Consider the following 23,216-nt stretch of genomic DNA (forward strand, 5'->3'; position numbering starts at 1 on the left):
CAGAACATCACCCCCTGGTGGGCAGAGCATCGCCCCTGGTGGGCGTGCCGGGTGGATCCCGGTCGGGCGCATGCGGGAGTCTGTCTGACTGTCTCTCCCCGTTTCCAGCTTCAGAAAAAAAAAAAAAAAAAAAGTGGTTTAAAATTACCTGAAGACATTACATTAACCAAAATAAGTCAGTCACAAAAGGACAAATAGTATATGATTCCATTTACATGAGGTACCCAGGGTGGTCAAATTCCTAGGGACAGATAGGGGTAGGCATGGGGATGGGGGAGGGGGAGTTCAGGTTTAATGGGTCCAGAGTTTCAGTTTCGCAAGAAGATTCTGTGATGGATGTTGATGATAGTTGCGTGGTGATAGTTGTGTGGTGACGGTGGTTGCACAATGTGCATGTACTTCATGCCACTGAACTGTACATTTTTAAATGGTTAAAATGGTAAACATCGTTACGTGTATGTTGCTACTAGAAAACAAACGTTTCTTCTTCCTTTAGAGAATATGGGAGGCAGGTTTTGTAGTGGGGTGATACGGGGTGAAAGTACACACATTGTAGGAGAAGAAACTAGGGAAGCTTATTAGGTTTTCACAAGAGGGGTGGGATAGCCGTCCACATCGTTTATTGAGCACATAGTACATACTCTGGGCTCAGTGCCTCCCAGGGTGTTAGAACAGCCCCAGCCACCCAGGCTAACTGGGGGGAGACTGCTTTATAGCCAGTTCCCCTCACATCCTGGTGGGAAATCCTCCGGATGGGATGCGCTAAGCACGTTGCCTTACGTTTTAGCTCTCCAGCTGGCCAGGGGTGGTGTGACTCCTCCGGGGGCTTGAGGGAAAGCTCAGGAGCTCTGTAGCTTGCTGGCAGTACCTGCTGTTGCAGGCCTTGATTTCAGCGGTTCCTGCCTACAGGTGCTGCTGCGTCTGGGAAAGAAGATAGGGACTGACTGGAACTTGTGGGGCAAGGGAGGGACCAGGGCCTTTTCTTGTCTTAGCCTGTGGAGCCCACCAGTCCACAGGGAGCCCACAGATAGAGCCCACAGCTCTGAATGGTTCCAAAGCCACAGAGGTCTCACACACAGTCATTCTCATTCGTTCTCCACTGCCGGCTTTTTGAACTGGCAAGCATTTGGGAAGTCAGATAAGCTCATTTACATGTGTAGTGATAACCCTCTTTGAAGGACTTTAACAAACACTTTTACAGTGCGGCTTTAGAGTGAGATAACCTGAGAAGGAGACTGCTCAGGCACTAGGCAAATCTGGGGCGGTCCCTGGAATGTTATCAGTTGTCTCTTTTTCCTGTTGTTTGGATGAAGTGCTGGGCTGTTTTCCCTGGTAGATGCTCAGTCATGGCCTGCCCGGGTGTTGCCTTAAGAATATTGCTGAATCCTCTCGGTGGCCTGTTTCTGAAGCTGTAGAGACAACTACTGTCCCAGGCTGTGGCTACCCCTGTGTTGAGTGTTAAGGGCTGCTCCCTGCAACTCGGCACTTTTGCTCCTGGAGGCTGTCTTTGCTGATGAGATTTCTGGCCATCATCCCACACATACAACTCTGGGGTCACCAAGGGACTTGGCCAACCCTGTGGATGGCTTTCTTCAGATCTGCCCCCATTCCTGGAGAAAAATCCCAGTGCGAATACCAGGCTGGGGGCGGGGGGCACGTGGGCCACTTTGCTACATTCCTGCATCTCGGTGATATTAAACCTCAGCTAAACTAGAGCAGGGGTCTCCAAACTTTTTACACAGGGGGCCAGTTCACTGTCCCTCAGACCGTTGGAGGGCCGGACTATAAAAAAAACTATGAACAAATCCCTGTGCACACTGCACATATCTTATTTTAAAGTAAAAAAACAAAACGGGAACAAATACAATATTTAAAATAAAGAACAAGTAAATTTAAATCAGCAAACTGACCAGTATTTCAATGGGAACTATGCTCCTCTGACTGACCACCAATTGCGGAGGGGCCGGATAAATGGCCTCAGGGGCCACAGTTTGGGGACCCCTGAACTAGAGTAAAGGAGCCAGATATCCCCAGGCTAGCATTTCAGTTCTTCGGATTGCTTTGGGGAAGTTATAAAAATGAAGCTCAGTTTCCTTACAGGGCAGACAGGGATAATGAGAGCAGGTCTCTCCATCACTTTTCCCGCAGCAGTAGCTGCGAGTTTCAGCCAAGCGTACGGAGTTTCAGAGGCTGAAGATGATGAGGGTGGAGTTTGGGGTATTGGGGACCCAGGAGAGTGCTAGCATCAAGGGTTAAATATGGCAGGAGGTGGTAATGTAAAAAGAAATCTAGAATAAGGTATTTGCCTGTTCTGGGTAGAAGTGAGTGTAGAACAGGTTCTTCCGATATGTATCTAGCTGTATCAGTATACATGTTCTCACTTGTTAATTTATGAATTATAATGAACACAGAGTTATCTGTCTTAATAACTTTAGATTCCTCTTTTTGGTGTGAGCTTTCCTCTTAAAGGGTGATAACTTTGATAAGTCTGTTGGTTTTCTTTAACCCACTCTTCCCTCTCCCCCTTCCTCCCTCTTCTTTCCTCCCCCCTCCTTTACCCCCCACCCCCCACCCCTTCACCCTGAACTTGAACTGCAACCCCAGGGTAGGATTCCAATAAGGTGCTGGCCCTTTTAACTTGGGAGTTTATTTTACGGTTGGCAGGTGATTGTGTTAACATGAAATAAACCCCTAGGATAGTAAATAATGTGATTGTTTAAGATTAGTCTTCAAACGCAGGCAACCCTACTCTTGTAAAAATTTAACCTTATAGCTAGGAAGTGCCTTTAACTTTGGTTAACAGTGTTGCCAGTCTTTCTGTTTCCTATAAACTTAGGAGCAGGCCCAGAGATCAGGAATTCAATCTGAAACCCAGTTCCCTTCTGTTCGCAATGAATCACATACATTTGGAAAGGAAGAGCATTATGACAACATTCCCATTTTAGCTGTCTCCCTTTACCAAAAAAACAAGTGGAAAAAGGTGCAGCCGTTTTAAGGTTATCTTTCCTCCGCACATCCGGGATATTTACTTCCAGAGAAAGAAATGACTTCTGTATTTTCATAACCCTGACAAAAAAAAAAAAAGAAGAAGTTCTCATTTCTAGTCTGATAAAACTTCCAAATTATTAATTTTGAAGAGCTAAAACCTATTGCAGCCCAAATCTGGGTTTTGATGGTACATTGGAATAGCCACCATATTTCATTAAATCAAAGCTGTCATATATTACACTGATTTCAGAGATATTAGAATGTAAAAAATAAAAATAAAATAATAAATAAACGTATGTATGGATATGCCTTTGACTTGGTGAAATGTAGCACAAGAGTTTAAATTCTGAGTAAATAAAAAGTAGGTCACTATCTCACCCTCTCCTAAAAGGGCTGTTGGACCTATATATTCTTTTTCAATAAAAATAAATTTTTCTTTTAGGAAAAAATTAAGAATTTTATTACATTTCTGAAAATAGCAGTTTGGTTCTTTTGTATCTCAAAATCAGGTTTGGAAGTCACTCTAAAATCACTTCAGAGTTGTTTTTTACTTTCTCAGTTCAAAGCTCATGTGATTCTTGCTATGCTAAGACATGTTTTCCAAATGAGGGCTTTTAAATGTGGGCTGTATTATTTTAAGAGGAAACGACTAAATTTAAAAAATTAAATATATAATTTATTAACAAGTGTATAATATTAAAATAGATAAGGTATAGTTATTATAGTTAAGGAAATATATCATTGTAGAATGTTTGGAGAGATAGTATTTTACTGTTTATAAGACTATATTATTAGCTATATCAATTAATCACCAGATTTCCATATTGGGAATTATTTCAATTTATATTTTAAAAATTATATTTAAAAAAAATTTCATTGTTTTTATTGGGGTAATTGGTATTAGTTTTTTTGGTTTTGTTTTTTTTTGTATTTTTCTGAAGCTGGAAACGGGGAGAGACAGTCAGACAGACTCCCGCATGCGCCCGACCAGGATCCACCCGGCACGCCCACCAGGGGCGAAGCTCTGCCCACCAGGGGGCGATGCTCTGCCCCTCTGGGGCATCGCTCTGCCACGACCAGAGCCACTCTAGCGCCTGGGGCAGAGGCCAAGGAGCCATCCCCAGCGCCCAGGCCATCTTTGCTCCAATGGAGCCTTGGCTGCGGGAGGGGAAGAGAGAGACAGAGAGGAAGGAGGGGGTGGGGGTGGAGAAGCAAATGGGCGCCTCTCCTATGTGCCCTGGCCGGGAATCGAACCCGGGTCCCCCGCACGCCAGGCCGACTCTCTACCACTGAGCCAACCGGCCAGGGCCGATATTAGATTTTGAAAGGTTTTAAATCTCTTCTTTCCTCTAGCTCTTCTTATTTGTACTTGAATAATTTCACGTGTCTCTCTTTTTTTTTCAGATTACTGTCTTGGATGCAAAACGGAGCATGAACATTGGGATATTTCTTAAGCAATTTAAGAAGTAAGATTTTTCACACACAATTGGAACTTCATTCATATTCATACTTATCAGCATTAGAATCTGTGGGTGTGAGCTGAAATTCAGATTCTAATAACAGTGAAAGCCATTCCTCATGTCTTCAAATCCTTCTTACACTCAAGGCTTTCCTAAGTCCATCAAGTGTCACTCTCTGCTGTTTTCCTTCATGAAAACCCAATCTGGTGGGCTTGAAGTACAGGGAGAATTGCCCCAGGGTTTTTATTCAAGCCTGTCATGTCAGGGGATTAATAAATTCATCCGTCATGTTGCCTCTTGAGTAGAGGTTGGACTGGTGAGTTAAACGGTGGTGAAGTTCAAGTGTTCCACAGTGGAAAGGAAAGGGCTCTACAGCAGTTCCAGGAGACCAAAGGGGGTGGGTTTTCTTCGCCCAAAGAAAACTCCAGTGGTCCTTGCCACTTTGACCTTTCTGGGATGCCCAGGGATGGTTTTCTGGGTGAAGGGGCCCTTGGCGTGTTTCAGGACCCCCCTTTCCCTGGAGCGATCTGCGGTGGTCACTCACACAACACTGCCTGGGAGACCGGCAGGAAGGCGGGGCAGAAAGAAGGTTGGAGGTGATTTGTTTTTGTTTCCACTGGCTTGTGTTTCTTCGGCACTCCCGCAAATGTGCAATGGAATCTGATTGTCTTTTCAAGGTCTCCTCGGTCCATTGTAGAAGATATTCACCAAGGGAAGAGTGAGCATTATGGGTCAGAGACACTGCGAGAATTTCTTAAACTTTTGCCAGAGTCAGAGGAGGTAAGGAATTTGGCGTGTGAATTTGAGATGTTTAGGAGTGATGATCAAGGCTTAATATTTGTAGGAATGTAAAAAATCACATGAGAAGGGAATTCTCCTACCCAGAACAAGAGTTTTCTCAAATAAAATTAAGAAGTGACTCAGTAGAAAGAGTAAGTTATGGAGTTAGAGAGTCTAGATTTATATTAGAGCCCTATACCCTTAATTGAGAAACTTGGGCAAGTTTCCTAACTCCTGTGAACTTTAATTTAGTCTTCTTACCTTTGAAGTGAGGATATAATGCTTACTTCATTTGGATAGTCAAGATAATTAAACTGTAGTTAGGTATCTAACATTGTACTTGGCACAAGGAGGCTCAATAAATTTGATTTTAGTTTTTTAATTTATATTTAAAAAAAATTTTATTGAACTTACTGGGTTGACATTGATTAATCAAATTATATAGGTTTCAGGTATACAGTTATATAATCCATCATCTATATATTGCACTGTGTGTTCACCACCCCAAGTCAGTCTCCTTCCATCACTGTCTCTCCCCCTCTTCCCTCCTGCAGTCCCCACACTGTTGTCTGTGTCTGTAAGTTTTTCTTTCTTTGCTTAATCCCCTCACCTTTCTCACCCAGCCTCCCAGCCCCCACCCCCTCTACAGCTGTCTTTCTGTTTTCAGTAACTGTGAGTCTGTTTCAGTTTTGTCTGTTAGTTTATCTTGTTCATTAGATTCCACATATAAGTGAGATCATATGGTACCTATCTTTCTCTAACTGGCTTATTTCAGTTAAATTCACTGAATTTTTACATGGTTAGGAGCTTGATAGGATAAAACAAAATAATTTTGCAAAACCTTCCAAAATTGTAATATTGTCTTTTATTTATGAAGGAGTGACCTTTGACAATATTCCATAAGAAATTACATGAATATCTGTGTTTATAAACATTTGAATAATAGTCTTATAAAGTAAAAAGTATAGGTTACTCTTTTATACATACTCCCCCCCCCCACTGTCTTTCCACATGTGATTGATGGAACTTGACTTTAATACCATTAATAACAATAAGAGGAATATATTTATACTTTTCACATCAGTGATAAACTCACAATGCCAAATTGAGGGGCTTAGTGTATAACTAGATATTCTAGGTATATCTAATAACCTTAGCCTCTCTCCATTTTGGGTTTTCTGTTTGCAAAGTGTCATCTACTTTAGCCAAGATTAATTAGTAGCCTTTATTAATGTTAATAAAAGGGTCTTAAATTTTTGAGGGACAGGAACATTAACTTATAATTTACCTAGCTCTTACCTTACTGTATACTCCTTAATTTTTCTTTTAGGAAAAGAATAGGAGTTCCCAAAATTTTAAATTAGGATGAGTATGGTTGAATGGATTTGGGTTTTTAAAAAAGATGTTTTTCTCAAAATCTCGTTTCTGCTTGGGCTTTCTTCAGGACTTCTCCTCAGGACTGCTCTGGTATGCACTCCTAACCCACTACTGTTTCTATACTGCTCTCAAAAATTAGGGGATATTTCAAAATGAATACGAAGCGATGAAATATCCCCTAACTTCTGTGAGCAGTATTAGATGAGGGCCAAATCTGAGAGCACAGATGAAATGCCCTGAAAAGCTGAATTCCTCACTAACCAGCAGTTAGGCAGGAGGGAGGCTGCCAGCTCCATGCCTTGAAGAGGTGGGAGGTTAAATACGGTGTTCTTAATATCTGCATTTCTAATATAAAATTCAAAGGCTATTCGAGAATGCAACGGCTATGGAAAACTAAAGGGTTTTTTTTAAAAGAAGTGACTTAGCTGTCAAACCTCTCTGTTTTTCTGAGTTGTATGTGGGATATAATTCAAAGGGAAGAGCATTAAAAGCAGGATGAGTGAAACCAACCCAGCCAAGCGCTTTCCCGAGTTCCCCAGGCTCTCTCGCCTCTGACTATTAGCTGACCTCTGGCCTGGCCCTGGGATCCTAGATCCCTTCAGCTCCCAAACCAGGGCCGGTTGTTTTTCACATCGCCCTCCTGCTGCAGGGTCATCCTCAGTCTGAACGTCGGACAAGCTTGGACACCCTTCTCCTTGTTTACATTACTGACTCTTGGCTTCAGCTCGCCACACCCTCCAAACTCAACTGGGAGCTTCCTTCAGCGGGAACACCCTGACAGTCCCGGGAGCCACTTGGCGCCCCTCCTTAGAGCACTCGGGGGATTCTGGGCTGGCAGAGGGAGGCCCGGTGAAAGCCAGAACCACCTCATGACCCATGCACACTGCAAGGACAGATTGGCTTTGTTGTGAGTGCTGGGTGGCCGCTGGCACCACCCAGACCCAGGCTGACCCTCGAGTCTTGGGTGGAGGGTGGAGGATGATGGAGATGAGGCCAAAGAGGAGGGAGGGCCAAGTGAAGAGGTTTAGGAATGTGGCAGAAACATGCTAATAAATGCATAAGTGTGCGCATAGCCGTGTGCTGCTGATCCTGTGGTATAGCGCTCTGTGCTCATTTTTAGCACAGGAAGGGACTAAATGTTTATTGAGTGGCCCCTATATTGCAGCCACTGGACGGGGGAAAATTTGACCAAGTGCAATCGTAGATTTCAAGGGCTCAGCCCAGTATCTGGCACATAGAAAGTCAATAAGTCGCCTGACCTGTGGTGGCTCAGTGGATAAAGTGTCGACCTGGAACACTGAGGTTGCCGGTTTGAAACCTGCACTTGCCTGGTCAAGGCACATATGGGAGTTGATGCTTCCTACTCCTCCCCCCTTTCTCTCTCTCTCTCTCTCTCTCTCTTTCTCTCTCTCTCTCTCTCTCTCTCTCTCCTCTCTAAAATGAATAAATAAATTTAAAAAATTAAAAAAAAAATAAGTCACTGCTATAATTATTTTATGTATTTTTTTTTTCATTTAATCCTGTGACGTAGATAGTCCTCCTTTTACAAGTGAGAAACTGAGGCTCACATGGTTTAGATCAAACTTGTCTAGTGTCACATGGTGGGTAGGCCATGGAGGGAGCGGGATTTGAACCCTGATTCATCTGACCCCAGAGCAGTTCCTTCTGCTGCACTTGGAGGAAGGAAGGAAGGGCAGAGGTCCTCAAAACTCTCCAAAGGTTCTCAGAGGCCCTCCCAGCCTTTTCATCACCTCTGCTATCACAGAGTACTGGTGCGAGTGTCACCCGAATAATACTGTGATCTTATCAGCAGACGGAAAAATATGAACGGAAAGAGCCCTTTTCTCTTCCCCGTTCTCAGCTGACAAGCCAACCCCAGGGTCATTTGTGCACAGGATTCCTCTGCCCTTTGCCACAAATCTTTTATCTCGCATGTTTGTTCATCTTGCCTGAAACTTGTGGTTAAAACTTGCAGAGGAAGAAGGGAGACCCATACATGAAGGAACTGGAGTGTGCTCTCTGTCCTGCCAAGAATTCCAGTACCCTGAGTGGAGGCTGGAGTAGGAGCCAGGCAGGCAATGAAAGGGACCCCCAGGCCTGGCTGGTAGGCTCAGGGGTAGAGTGTCGGCCCAATGTTTGGATGTCCCAGGTTTGATTCCTGATCAAGACACACAGGAGAAGGGCCCATCTGCTTTTCCACCCCTCCCCCTTTCGCCTCTCTCTCTCTCTCTCTCTCTCTCTCTCTCTCTCTCTCTCTCTCTTCCCCTCCTGCAGCCATGGCTCATTGGAGTGAGTTGGCCCTGGGCACCTAGGATGACTCCATGGCCTCTGCTTCAGGCACTAAGAAGAGCTTGGTTACTGAGCAGCAGTCCCAGATCGGCAGAGCATTACCCCTTAGCGGGCTTGCCGAGTGGATTCGGGTCAGGGTGCATGCTGGAGACTGTCTCTGCCTCCCTGCCCTGGAATGGGGCTGGGACCCTACCATTGGTACGGTATCAGGGATACAGGGCTGGAAGGTGACAGAAACGTTTTCTCTAGGGACATATTGAATTTTATCACCTCATTCGTACCTTTTTTGTTTAGTCCTGGGGGGAATGACCATGGAGGAACCCCAGAATCTTCTGCTTGTCTGTGGGTGGGAAATCCTGCTACTTTAAGGCCATGTAAATGGAATTAGCTTGGACGAAGGAGGCCTGCCCTTGGGAATGTGTGAGTCTTAGGAGCATGCTGTTTGCTCTCAGGACAGAACCAGGCACAGCCAGGTCATAATGAGAGTCACTTGGCTCAGCCAACAACATTATGCCTAACAATGTTTGATAAATGCTTTTTGATGATGATGAAAATGCATGATAATTATAGGGTTGATTCACTTCTTTTTTTCTTTTTCTTTTTACCTCCCTACCACTGTGAAGGTACAGTAATCCCTCTTTATGAACATAAATCCCATTTTGAAATGGAACTAAGAACTATATACATGACATTTAAATCAAATACTACCTTTTCATCACCATTCTCTTGAAATCTAAACATTTTTAGCTCTTTACATAAGGGAAGGAGATTAATCCTGTTCATTTACAGTTTAGCACATGTTTAGTAGAGATATCTACCATGATTACTAGTATGACCTACCTGTTCCTCTGCTTTAGACAGAAAACTGCTGTTATTTTCAGCAGTTTTGTACATGCTACATATATGGTCTTCCAAAAAGTACAGCTTCACTCTGCCCCTGCCCATAGATAGTGAATTGTGAGACCAGCTCGGAAGGGGTCAGAATTCATCTCAGAGCTTTCTCAGTTCAGAAACGAGGCTCTGAGTTGGCCTTAGCTAAACCAGAGGTCCTGCTTGCCCTTTAATTTAGTAAGGCTAAAAAAGTGGTAAAAATCTCTTTTGGGCCCTAAAGGTAGGGGAACTAATGCAATTCTATAAATGGTAATTTTCTGTCCATTGGAAGAAAAAAAAATGTAGTCTTACGGACCAGACACAATACTAGGGTATACATCTGCACTGTTACATCTTAAGGGAATTAATATAGATATTTCAATTTATGGGTCTTTGCACTATACTCCCTCTGGGGGATGTGTGTGTGTGTGTGTGTGTGTGTGTGTGTGTGTGTGTGTGTGTGTGTGACAGACAGACAGGAAGGGAAAGAGATGAAAAGTATCAAGTCTTTGTTGTGGCTCCTTAAGTTGTTCATTGATTGCTTTCTCCTATGTGCCTTGACGTGGGGGAGGGGGTGCTACAGCAGAGCAAGTGACCCCTTACTCAAGCCAGTGACCTTTGGGCTCAAGCCAACAACTAGGGGTCATGTCTATGATCCCACACTCAAGCCAGCGACCCCTCACTCAAGCTGGTGAGCCTTGCTCAAACCAGATGAGCCTGCGCTCAAGCTGGCAACCTCGGGGTTTTGAACCTGAGTCCTCTGCTTCTCAGTTCAACGCTCTATCCACTGCGCCACCCCCTGGTCAGGCCCGCTGCTGTGTTTTTGAACATCATTTTCTAGTTTTCAAGAAGTTTAAAAATCATCATATTTTTGTGGGTAGCCAACATCATCCAGGGGGTGGAAGAGAGAAAGCTTTCTGAAGAATAATCAAAGGTAGTGACCTCAGCACCAATTAGCCACCAAGATAGGCTGTCTACTTTACTGGTAATCTTAAGGTCCCACTGCCCATACACTGTTGTTGTTGGAAGACTCAGTAACAGAGAAGTGTTTTTGCCATGGGGTTGGCACAGTTTTCTTTGTGGGGAAGGCATGACTAGCTCTCTGATGTAGAAGAGAACTTTCTCTTGCCTTCATCCCCACCTGCTAGCTGTTTACCTGCATTCCTATGTCAGAAATCTTAGTTCTTTCCTATACCTGAAGGCGTATTTGTGCTTAATAACTTTCAGTTTGATTATTTTTACAAGAATAATACATATCCATTGTAGACATTTTAGAAAATAAAAATAAGTAGCAGAAGAAAATAACAATCACTGGAAGCCTGTCACCTAGTGGAGGTGAGCCTTTCTGTCTTTTCCCCGCGCATGGAGTCTGCACACGGAGGGTCGAGGGGAGCTGGCACTTGTATTCTAAAAAGTATAGAAATGGGACCCTATTATACATACTCTGTTATTACTTGATTTTTTTCACAGGGGGATGTATTACACTGATCTTTCTCAGAGCCATTTTCCTCTTTATCTTTCTGCTAGAGAGCAGAGTATGCTCACCTCAACATATACAGTTAATGTGTGTGAAAGGGACTTGACCACAGGAAGAGCTTTCCAGTCTAAGTATTTTATATCCAAAGTACTCAAACATAGTAAGATTTTTTTCACTTATAAAGGACCTTATTATAATGACCCAGTCTAAGTATTTTATATCCAAAATACTCAATAAGATTTTTTTCCACACAAAAACGACTTAAGGATTGTGTCATAATGACTCTCAGTCTCTTCTTTCTTCCACACGAAGAGTTCAACTTCCAGGTTACTGAAAATTTTCACCCTTAGAAATGACCCTTTTTCAGTCTCCGTTTGGTGACTCCCTGAGGATTCCAGCTCTCTGGTCTGAATGGGATTGTTTACACCCACACAGGTGTCCTGGCTCTTCCCTTTCTAACTTGCTTTGTTTGTTTGGTGTTTCTGCTTTCAAAAAAACCCAAAGTACTAGATAGGATTTTCTTTTCTGTCTTTTCTCAGGTCTCCGCTCTTACTAGTGTGAATTTAGCACCGAAATCCAGTTTTCTTGCAGGAATTCTAAGATGAAATTTAAAATCATGTTATCTTTTAATCATGTTATTTTTTTCTCTACCCCCCATTCCCCATTTGTCTTTTAGATAAAGAAATTAAAAACATTTAGTGGTGATGTTTCCAAGTTGTCGCTGGCAGACTCCTTTCTGCACTGCTTAATTCAGGTGCCAAAGTAAGGATCAGTGATCATTGTTCTTTACAGAGTAAGGTTTTTAATGTAATGACAGCAAATTCCACAGTGTGCCTTTTTACTTTCTAGCTATTCGCTTCGGATTGAAGCCATGGTGCTCAAGAAGGAGTTTTTACCTTCTTGCTCCTCTCTGTACACGGCTATAACGATTCTGAGAACTGCTACAAAAGGTAAGTAAATGCGTGATGCTTCATGTTACTGGTTTTTATTATTCTGAGTAGCTCTTTATTTAAAAAATATATATGGTATTCAACTGAAATTAGAAATGCAAAGTTCTATTTCTGAGACACCTTAAGAAGGGAAATGAGATGTTACCAGGCATGGCATTTAAGCTTTATTTACATTTATTTCCCCCTAATTAATTAATGAGTTAATTAAGTGACTGAATGATTGATTAATTAATTAGCATATTATCCTTCCATAAGAGAAAGTTTCTTTCATCTCAAGCTTCAAAGTAAACCTTGATGCTTGGAACTCACTCTTGTTCCTATGTTAGCTCTCTGTGTATGCAGTGTATGTATGCAGTGCGCGCGGGTGTGTGTGCGCATGCTCACCCCTGCACCAGCTGCATCTCTGCTCCCATACTCTGGCCTCTGTTGGTGGGACCCTGCATCCAGAAGCAGACCCCCTTTCCTTCTGACTTCTCCCGGGCATCACTGGTGTGACTCTTTTGTCCAGGTTCCTGGGGCCTCTGCTCCCCTCATCCAGAGTCTAACAACTGGTGGATCCCCCTATGTTTGAGAGGGGCGAGTCAGTCACTTTCATTTCTTTGAACAACTTGCTAAATTTGTGTTTACCCAGCGTGGTAGACTCCTCAGAGTTGCTCTAATGTCTTCTCAGGGGTGGGAGCTGACGTTCTGCCAGTAGGGACCCCGAGAGTGCACCCGCCTCCTCCTCCCCTCTGGGCAGTGTCTGCCCCTCCCCCACCCTCGCCTTTCCCAGCCTTCCTCCGCGCACCCTGCTTTCCTCTCCGCCGCTTTCTGGATTTCTAGTGATTGTGCAGAACTGTTTATTTTTATTCAGTGTCCCCGTGTAGTTGTTCTGGCCTGTGTTGAGATCAAGTTCTCTTTCCAGTCTATCCCAGTTTCTTCATTTTAAAGAGGCTAAGCATTAAGAATTTTCCTTCTTTCAATCTAGAGACCTTTTAAAATTTGTTCTTATACCATGGCTATTGCAGCAACTTTAGAAGGGTTGTTCCTCCTGTCTAAAGAGAGATGGGAGAATATATTTTCATATTGAGCAGGGAAAATTTGTGAGCACGTTGCAAACATTTCTTATCTGGTTACCCTTCACAAGCTGGCTTCCTTAGATAACATGATATAGGCAGTGATCCAAATGTAATTTTTTGAAAGTAATACCAGGCTGAATGGAGAATATTAACTTTAAAAATATCATAGGTGACATTTTGTTTTCCATATAGACTGTCATCAGACTTTTTTAGCCTTCCAAATACATGAACAGTTTTTAGTAGTGTTTATTTTTGTAGGTGTGTGTACAAAAGATTCTGTGGTTCAAGAGCTGGCTTACCAATATATGACAATGATCAGTTCCTTTTTAAATCTTTACGCCAGCTCAAATGAAATGTATAGTTTTGAATAAAATAGGAAGATTCTCTGGGTGTCTGGCCCCTAAGGATTGGTGCTTTGCAACTTATTTACATGTCCTGTCTGCCTGTTTACTTTTTATCTCCTCATAGCTCATCGACTAAGCAAAATGTTGCTTGCTAGTAGTTTTCATGTTCCATAAAAACTGTCTCACAGCTAGCGGAAGGGCAGAAGCACCCCCTGCTGAGAGCACATGCATTCTCATAACACAATGTGCCGCTTTTCGTAAGGCTTTTGTATTTACTTTGCACTGCTTGAAAAATTTTATAATTGAAGCAGTCTGTGTTATTTAACTGTCATACACAGTTGATTCCCAGTGAAATGCTGGGATGTGGTTGTCGGTAGCAAACGCTGCCTTCGATACCGTGCGATGTGCCCCTTTATGTGATTGTTTCAGTCTTTGTGTACAGTCCAGAGTCAGAGTTTGCTTCAGATACCCTTGACCTTGGCTATGAGAGCTGGTAGCTGCCTTTTCTGCATTTAAGCTGAAGGCTTCTCTAAGATGCCATTCATTGTATGTTCCTTTCGACAGAGCTGATGTCGTGTGAGGAGCTCCATGCGATTTTACACTTGGTGCTACAGGCAGGAAATATCATGAATGCAGTAAGTAAAATGCAAAAAAGAAGTCAAAACGTTGTGTTTCCAGCTTTATTGGTCTGTCTAAAGATACATGTATATATATATTTTTTTCTGACTTGTCTTTTTTAGGGAGGGTATGCTGGCAACGCAGTAGGATTTAAACTGTCCTCTTTGCTCAAACTGGCAGACACAAAAGCAAACAAACCTGGGATGAACCTTCTGCACTTTGTTGCCCAGGTATGGAAGTGGTTGCTATGGAGGGAGAATGTGTGCACATCCCCATGCAGGCTGTGGAATTTTCCCAAGGAATAAGGTGGCGTCTGAGTTAGGAAAGGGCATGGTGGGTTCTGGGAAGATTCTCTATGTGGAAGCAAGTTCGGGAGCTGAGCTGCACGTAGGGTTAGAGGACTGAGGGGCGGGGTCGGGGCAGTGAAGCAGAGGGTTGATGGAGTCAGATTCTCAAGCTGGGGAAATTGGACTTCATGCTTGAGCAATGGGGAGCCATCCAAAGTGTGTGTGCTGCATGGTATGACTAGGGTTTTTTTTTTGTTGTTAGGAAAATAAGGCAATGTGGAGGGTGGGCTGGAGTGGAGAGAGAACGAGAAATAGGGGGACCTCTTGGTGGCTGGTGGCATTAATTCATTGTTTGGTGAGAGTTGAGAATCAGAGCAGTGGCCACAGGGATGGAGAGTAGAGACCTGGGTGTAGGGGACATTTCTGATGTTGACTAGAGTTTTGACCAGTTACATGTAAAGAGTGAGATAGTCAGAGCCATTGAAAAAGGTCACTTCCCCTTTTCTCCTTTGTGAAGCATGGGTTAGTGGGCTAGAGCCGGGGGTTGGACTCTGCACCCCGTCCGTCACTTCCGTTTTTGACTGGGTCTCTGTGATGCTGGAGGAACTAGTTACGGAGGGAAAAATCAGCCACGGACAATTATCTCTTTGTTGTTTAGTTATCTCAAGTAATGAATTGTTCGGGTTTGTTTTTCCTTCCTTGGATTGCCTGGTTGTTTTGACAGCAAGTACAGAGAGGCAGATTGAGCCCGAAGAGGAAGCTGTGTCGTGGGCTTGTTTCAAGTGTGAGCCTCAGAACGAGGCAGAACCTGAGAGATTGTGACTTGTCATTTATTAGCTGTAAATCCTCAGACAAGTTATTTAAACCTAAGACCCCGAATCTCTTCATCCAGTGATGGAGGGGAGTGATACCTTAAAACTAGGTAACAGAAAGGGCTAACCAAGATAATTCCATAAAGTGCTTATCTTTATAGTCAGCGTGTAGTAAGTTCTCTATAAATAATGCATTTGATTGTTACTGTAGTCTTCAGAGGATGGAGGCCATGTTGACCTCAGGACTAATGTAAAGGCTAGTTTTCAGGACATCACAACCATAAAATAGGTTCCTCCTCCCATGTGCCTTACAGGGAGTCTTCCGGCAGCCCTTTTAGATCCACACTTCCAGCTGTGCCTGTGTCACTCGGTCACTGCCCCAGTGGGCAGCTTTCCAGACTTGGTAATTGGTCCCTTTAGACCTGCCTTCCTCGTCCTTTGTGAACATACTAAGAATCCAGCCTCTCCGCGGCTTGTGCACCTTCTGATTAAACTCAGTTTGCAAACTGGTTTAACCGCTGAAGGTATCTCGGTCATCTAAAGGCACACTCATGGGCACGGCTGGTACTAAAACAGGATATATTGGATTCTCTGAGAAACAAATGGGCCTTGTTCAGCCACCACCTACTGCCCCTGAGTTTTCAGGCGCTTTAATTGTACTTCGTGTCAGCATCAGTTGCTCTGGGAAGTTGAATGCATCTTGAGAGTCATGGCATTCTGGTAAATCTTACTAAGCACATCAGAGTTCCCATCTCAGTGAACTGCTTTGAATGTATCAAGCGTACCAACGGTGATTTTTAAGGTTCCCTTAAGCCCTGAGAAAATGATTTATTTCCTTTCGGTTCGATCTATATAGTGAGAGAAAATTCTGGTTTTGTTCCAGGAGGCCCAAAAGAATGATGCCACTCTTCTAAACTTTTCTGAAAAATTGAATCATGTTCAGGAGGCTGCTAGGTAAGCAAGGGAGACTGAAGGCAAATTGTGAAGATATAAGGGTTTTTGTTTTGTGTTTTTTTCTTTAAACTACCTTCTTGTTGAACACTGATGACTATTTTATAACTTCTGGATTCAAGTGTGAACTTCAGAAAGTTTTGTCTTCTTGAACTTTCAGAACTTCCTTGCATTTGCTTACAGAGAAATGTGTGTACACCTTTGGAATTTGGGGGTTTTCAAAAATTAATCCTTTGTTTTAATCTAAAAAAAAAACCTGTTACATCTCTTCAAATGAATATCATCAGTGTAAAAAAATACGGATTAAGAACTTCAAATCCCTCCACACCCAAAAGATAGAGCTCAAACAACACAGCCCATTACCTTGGGAGCTCTACATTATCAATCAAACTTGTAGCGCCATACATCACTGTTTCCTGTAGAATCTAACATGGTACATTTATTTTCTATCACATTAGAAGAAGTTGGAACCACACCAAGGGCTGTGAACGGATTTTGTTTTAATTTAGTCACTCAGCTTTACAGAGAAAGTTATCTACCAAGCACAAAGCTCTATTGACAACACTAATTTGCTTCTGATCCTAATATAGATGTGTCTTTTAATGTAGCTATGATCTGAGTATAGGTGCTATCTCAAGTTCTATTTTTAAATTTACAGTACACATCCCTGCCTCAAAGCAGTAAATGTTCAAAAGCTTGCTGTTTTGAGGGAAAAGGGTTGTGATTTGTATTATTTGCTTATTTCTATGTTGTAAAATACTGCTGCTGTGGCTGATTTTAAGCTGCCAATGTGGCTTTCCTGCAGTGGAGTTGGAAAGAGATACTGTACCCACGGTTACCTCTTGTGATCCGGCTTCAGCACACCACTTCATCAAACCTAGTTCATGGGTTTATTCACAATGGGTTTTATTGCATATACTTATTATCTGAGTGACTGTATCCAGTTGGGACATGAACCATATGCATAAGCACATGAACCATAGCTTTTCAAGCCAAGCCCTGTCATTGGCCAGTATCTCCATGTTATGACTATGAACATCTAACCACAGATTACGTGTCTTTCCCAAAGCGAGATTATCATGCAAAGGTGTGAACAGTTCATAGTCCGTGTTTACAGATTGCTAGATTTTCTCCCCAAAAGAATGAGCATCTTTCTTATAAGATATAAACTATATTTTTCGTTTTCAATTACTAAAAGAAATTTGTGTGGGGATATTTTTTCCTCTGACTAGTATAGAAATATTATTAAGAGAGAGAAATAAGGAAATAACCATTACATTTTAAAAATTGATATGAGAGAGAGAAACATTGATTTGTTGTTCCAGTTATTTATTCCTTGGTTGATTTTTGTATGTGCCCTGACTGGGGATTGAACCTGCAACCTGGCATATTGGGACAATGGCTCTAACCAACTGAGCTAACCAGCCAGGGCCAACCATAACATTTTTGATCTGATATTTCTAGTCAGAATTAAACGGGGAAGTATCACTAGCTATTGTCTTAGAAAAAACCCTATTCAGTAAGGTCTGTTTATTTGAAATGGAAGGCAAAGTGCACACAGATCATAGATGGGTACCAATGACCATTGAAGGCAGACTTTACTGCATAAAGAAAAGTCAGAATTAAAATAGCAGCGTGAAAGCATCCTAATAGAATTTGCTCATTGAATCCCCCCTGGATTTTAGGGCTCATCTGTTCACTTTATTGGGTGACAAAAATACTATTTATGTACTGCTGACCTGAACTGGATATATACAACAAAAGTCTTTGCAGAATTATTAGTTTTCTCTAGAGTGCTTACTCTGGCTGTCCGTGGCAATCGACACGATTATCTTGTTTCTATCTCCACATTACCCTTCATGTCAGGATTATCAGCATATGCTGCCTTGCTTTTCATGAGTTAGAGCTTTTGTGTTTAGTGGCCAGAGGAAAGTGTGTCTGAGCCCTGCTAGCTTTTAGTTTGTCATGCGTATTTTTTTTTTTTTGTCATGCGTATTTTATAAAGGTGTTTAGACAAGTCCCATGGTTTTGGTAATCACACCAGAGAGAACACTTCCATACAGCCTGTTCTCTTTGAACCAATGGGTATCTTTAGGAAGGAATCTCTTAAAAAACAACCTAGAAGGAAAGTAAATACAGGGATAGGTCAATGTAACTGCAAGGCTCTCTCCCCTTCTGTTTTTTGTTTGTTTACAAATTGATTTAATGTCTTCACTTAGCTTAATAGAACACAGTTGGACCCTTATAATTAAATTGCTTCTGCATTCAAACCGATATATGATGGTCAGTTTGTGGTTTTGATTTATTTATTTTTACATTCAGTCATTTTGTATGAGTTTCAGGTGTATCTCCCCTTCTGCTTTTAAGGATGACCAGCGGTTAGACTTGTTTGCTGTACCCACCTGACACCCGGCTTCCCCATTGCCCACTGCCCACGGTTTCCCTTCTTCTTCTAGATTATCTCTGGATAACACGGAGGCAGAGCTGCACTCGCTGTTCATCAGAACAAGATCTCTGAAGGAAAACATCCGGCGAGATGATGAACTCTGTCAGCAGATGGAAGAGTTCCTTCAGGTCTGTGGGTGATTCAAGTCAGTCCCTCTAACGTCCTCTCCCCGCAGCTCCTCCCGGCGGTGAGATCTGCGTGGGTGTGTTTGGGGAAGCAGTAGGTTCCCATTCTTATTATCCCTCCTCAGTCAGTAAAGGGAACTTCACATTTTAATGCCCATTCTTTGCTGGATTGTTTCTGAGCAGAAGAGATTGAACATGGTCTAAACTTAACTAAGGTATTCGTTTGGGAGTGGCCCTCTGTCCATCACTGCACGGCTGTGCTGCACCGAACTGAATTGCTCTCAGCTGATGGTGCTTACTTACCCTGGGCAGCTTAACGCCTGACTACTCAAAATTGTGGCTTAGGAGTTCCCATCTCCCAATCAGACTTGTGGGCAATAGAACAAAATTCCACAGAAATCGTCAAGACCCCTGAGAACCTGGGCTGCTGTTCCTTCCCTTGTTTTTTTTTTTATCGAGGACACGGGCTGCGTTTCGGCATGTTTCATAATGAAAGCAGGAGAACATGGCTGTTGTGCCTCTCACCACCTGAAATACATCAGCCCAACAGGGTGTGTCGGGAGCCGCTCCGAATAACAGCGGAGCGGACCTGTTTGTGACGGCTCAGTGTGACTCACTAATCACATAGTCTGACATACTTCTTTTATCTTCCTTATTTAAAAAAAAAAAAAAGGCACCTTTTTATGCTTTCCATCTTAGAGAAAATGGTGTGCCCCTTAAATGTCAGCGCTTTGAGATTAGCGAGGTGACATGTGGGTGGCGGAGCTGCTGCCCTTGGCGCTAGGAAGGAACAGAGTGCTCCAAAGGCTGATCCAGCCGGAGCCTTTACACGTTTACTCGTCATTAAGCTACAGATATTGGGAGCTGCATCTCTGAGCAGCAGACACTGGATTTTTGTCTGGCTATGTTGGGATTTCATTTTTATGATTAAACATGGGTGCTATGTTTTCTTAAAAACATAACCAGACTGATTTTTTCCCTTAAAAGTGCACGAATTTGTCTCAAAGTGCAAGCACAAAACAAACACCAGCACAGAGACACCTAACAGTAGGTAGGAAAACACTCAGCAGTGAGCACATTCAAACAAACGAAGCAAATCCAGGCAGCCAAGGAGGCGGCCTGTCACGCACCAACATGAGAATTCTGGACGCCTCGTCCATCCCCCAGCTGTTACAGTAAATATCAGTATCGTGTGCTAAGTATTAGAATAGAAAGTTTTATCATGAAAAGCAGCTGTAGCTTAGCTGCACCCCTGGGACTACTCTTCAAAAGGCAAGTTTGTTTTAACTATAAACGCTTCTTGCTGGGAGTCATTTTCATCTCTAAATAAAATGTTCCACTCAGCTACTTAGTTTTCTAAATTCAGTTTCTTTAAGTAGGGAAGATACCATGGTTTAAGGTAGGTTAGGGTCAAGCCAGGAAGGGCCCTGAATCCCAGTCTGAAAATTTTGGACGCTGTGCTCTAAACTGCAGGGAACCACTGAAGGTTTTTGAGCACCAAAATGACAGGAACACCATTTTGCAGATCAGTTTCAGCCCTTTGACATTTGGGGTGAGAAATACCAAGTATACTGGTCCAGAGCAGGCAGATTAGAGATGGAAAGTTGAATTTGCTACCATACAACTACTAACCTGTTGTCATTCACGTTTGGCCAGTGTAGCCTGGGACTTTTTTGTTCCTGACCCTAATCTTATGGCAGAGTTCAAACAATAACTCGTTCAGGGTAACTCCCAGCGAGCACGGGGAGCTGTCAGATATGTATTCAGAACACTTTCCCCAGTCCTAAGGGTGACTGCAGTATATCTAAGTCATTCCTTCCCGGGGTTCACTCTGTCCCCACAGACTCGAACAATGAGACAGACGAGGTGAGTGAGCGCCTGTGTAGATTCTTGTCAAGAGTCCTATTTTTCCAGCAGTTGAGTTGTTCTTGGCTGGAATCCATCTTTCCTTCTGTGGAAGAATGGCAGGCAGAGATTTATCCTTTCATTAATACCCTTCTCTCCGTACAGAAAAATACAAACATGCATGCACATACACTGCCTTGGGCTACTGACTCAGATGGTTACTTTCTCTGGTATTTGGTTTCCTAAATCGTTTTGGTTTCCTGCAGCCTGTTGAGTGTAAGAAAAGGGCTTTTAAGGGGGAGAGTGTGTGGGAGGTGACGCGTCTTCTGGGCATTTCTCTTTAGGTTCTGTAGGTCTTCGAGCGTGTTCAAGCAGCGATTCGACTCCTCGAGGGTGGGCAACCTGGAACTTTAGCTAGGCCAGCCACCGTGCGCCCCCCCACCCCGGCTCAAAAAGAAGTTTCTCAAATAGAAGCCTTCTTAAAAATACGATACGCGTGATTTCATAACACACGTGATACACAGCACTCCGTGCGTTCCTTCTTCCTAGAAGCCTTGCAAGCCAGGGGAGAAGGAAGCAGCGAGAGGGTTCGTGGGATCCCCGCATTCAGTGCCCGTGGTGGGGTTGTGTGGCTCCTGGAGCCGCGCCGCTCCCTCATGTCAGCTCAGCATTCACTGTCCTGGAGCTGCCGTCAGGGACGTGTGTTTGTGCCCCTCTGCCCCCGCAGACCCCCGTCCTGAAAGGGTTGGAGCTCATTGGAGGAAAGCAAGCTGCATTCATTCCCATTGCTTTACTGAGTCAGTACCTGAACCCATAGGAGCCTTGAAGACTTTGTCCTCGCAGAATTAGGAGACGCTGAAGAAGTAGAGAGAATAGATTAATATGTATATAAGGCAGTAATTCCTAACCATGGGTACCGATATGATTTTCCTGAAGAGTTTTAATAAGAGATCCATGCTGGGTCCATCCCAAAGCTACTAAATGACATGGACTGTAGACAGAGCGCCCCAGCTGACTTAGATAAGCACCCTGGATAAGAAGCCTTGCCTGGGGCCTTTGTCTAGGCACGTGGGCTTCAGTCCCAAGGGGGTGACGCTGACCCAGAACATAGCTCATTTGGGATTGAATTTAAACTGTCAACAGGACAACTCATCAGTAGAAAAAGTGACTTCTGGGGCCCTAATGTCCAGTATAAGACCCTGTTTTAAGAGAAGGAGGAACAGATACAGAGTCTAAATATTAATATTTAGGTTAATAACTGATAAAACCAACAGTTCATTTTCTTGTGACATTGAAGGTGAGCATTTTTGTTTTTTTTGTTTTTTTTTTATTTATTCATTTTTTTAGAGAGGGGAGAGAGGGAGAGAGAGAGAGAGAGAGAGAGAGAGAGAGAGAGAGAAGGGGGGAGGAGCTGGAAGCATCAACTCCCATATGTGCCTTGACCAGGCAAGCCCAGGGTTTCGAACCGGCGACCTCAGCATTTCCAGGTCGATGCTTTATCCACTGCACCACCACAGGTCAGGCGAAGGTGAACGTTTTGTTTGTGGCATTCTACAGGTTAAGGCCCTTGAATCTCTTCTGTGGCTCCCAGGCCGCACACAGGAGGTCACCTTGCTTCCCTAAAGGTCTTGTGTGGGTTGAATTCTTCTCCTATTGGCTCTGAGCACATCACACTCCTTATAAGCCTTCCCTTTTCCGAGACCCGAAACCGGACCCAGGAGCCCACCTTCCCCGGGCACCAGCCTGCCCACTGCCTGTGGGCATCCACTTCAGCGGATGCTTGTTGGTTTTTCCCACAGTTTGCTGTGGAAAAGCTGACGGAACTGGAATGCTGGAAACAGGAGCTCCAGGAGGAGGCCCACACCCTGATAGATTTTTTCTGCGAAGACAGAGAAACCATGAAACTGGACGAATGCCTTCAGATATTTCGAGACTTTTGTAGCCGGTTCAGCAAAGCGGTTAAGGTAAGGCTGGTGGCATCTCGGTGTTTTCGGGGCTGTTTGGGCTCTGATTTTCCTTCTTCCAGACCCAGCCCTCTGCCCAGGGAAGAAGGATGGTTGAGCATTTCTAGGGTTTCTGGGAAGTCGGGCCCAGGGAGCGTCGCCAGGCCGCCGTTTGGCATTAGCGGGAAGTGGTTCTGCCCTGCCAGCTGAGTGCCTCCGCGTCCTCAGGAGTCTAGTGTTGGCTGCCTCTGCACCTCTGAGGCTCGTGCTAACACTTGTTTTAATGCCCTTAAAAGCATTTTGTTAGTAAGGTTTATTTATGATGGCAGTCGTAATGTTAAAAAGTTTCTTTGAAGGTCCTGAATGTCTTTCTCTCCCCCTCCCCCCCCCGGAGAAAACATCGTCCTCCACGAGACTTCTGTCACAGTGTGGTGACCAGAGGCCCTTTCTCACTGATTTCAGCACTGTAGCCATCACCAGGGGTTGGCACCATGGGAACCACAGTGTCTTTGGCCAGAGCAGACTTGGAAATTCTTAGATATTTAGGGAGCGTGCCCTTCAACCATCAGTTCCAGCATCTCTGAGTTCATTGCAGA

General features: G+C 43.7%; 1 protein-coding gene across 4 annotated transcripts in view; it reads left to right on the forward strand.

Moving 5' to 3' along the window:
• The window catches only part of FHDC1 (FH2 domain containing 1), a 41,669-nt gene that overhangs the window by 12,848 nt on the left and 5,605 nt on the right, over positions 1-23,216 (forward strand). For all 4 annotated transcript variants that reach the window (XM_066386587.1, XM_066386578.1, XM_066386589.1 and 1 more), the window contains exons 3-11: positions 4,393-4,454; positions 5,126-5,228; positions 11,918-12,003; positions 12,091-12,191; positions 14,158-14,228; positions 14,334-14,441; positions 16,194-16,264; positions 18,718-18,835; positions 22,477-22,641. In XM_066386587.1, coding sequence (XP_066242684.1) covers positions 4,393-4,454; positions 5,126-5,228; positions 11,918-12,003; positions 12,091-12,191; positions 14,158-14,228; positions 14,334-14,441; positions 16,194-16,264; positions 18,718-18,835; positions 22,477-22,641 — 885 coding nt within the window. The remainder of the gene's footprint in view (positions 1-4,392; positions 4,455-5,125; positions 5,229-11,917; positions 12,004-12,090; positions 12,192-14,157; positions 14,229-14,333; positions 14,442-16,193; positions 16,265-18,717; positions 18,836-22,476; positions 22,642-23,216) is intronic.

Source organism: Saccopteryx leptura, chromosome 1, assembly GCF_036850995.1.
Source record: "Saccopteryx leptura isolate mSacLep1 chromosome 1, mSacLep1_pri_phased_curated, whole genome shotgun sequence".
NCBI lineage: Eukaryota > Metazoa > Chordata > Mammalia > Chiroptera > Emballonuridae > Saccopteryx > Saccopteryx leptura.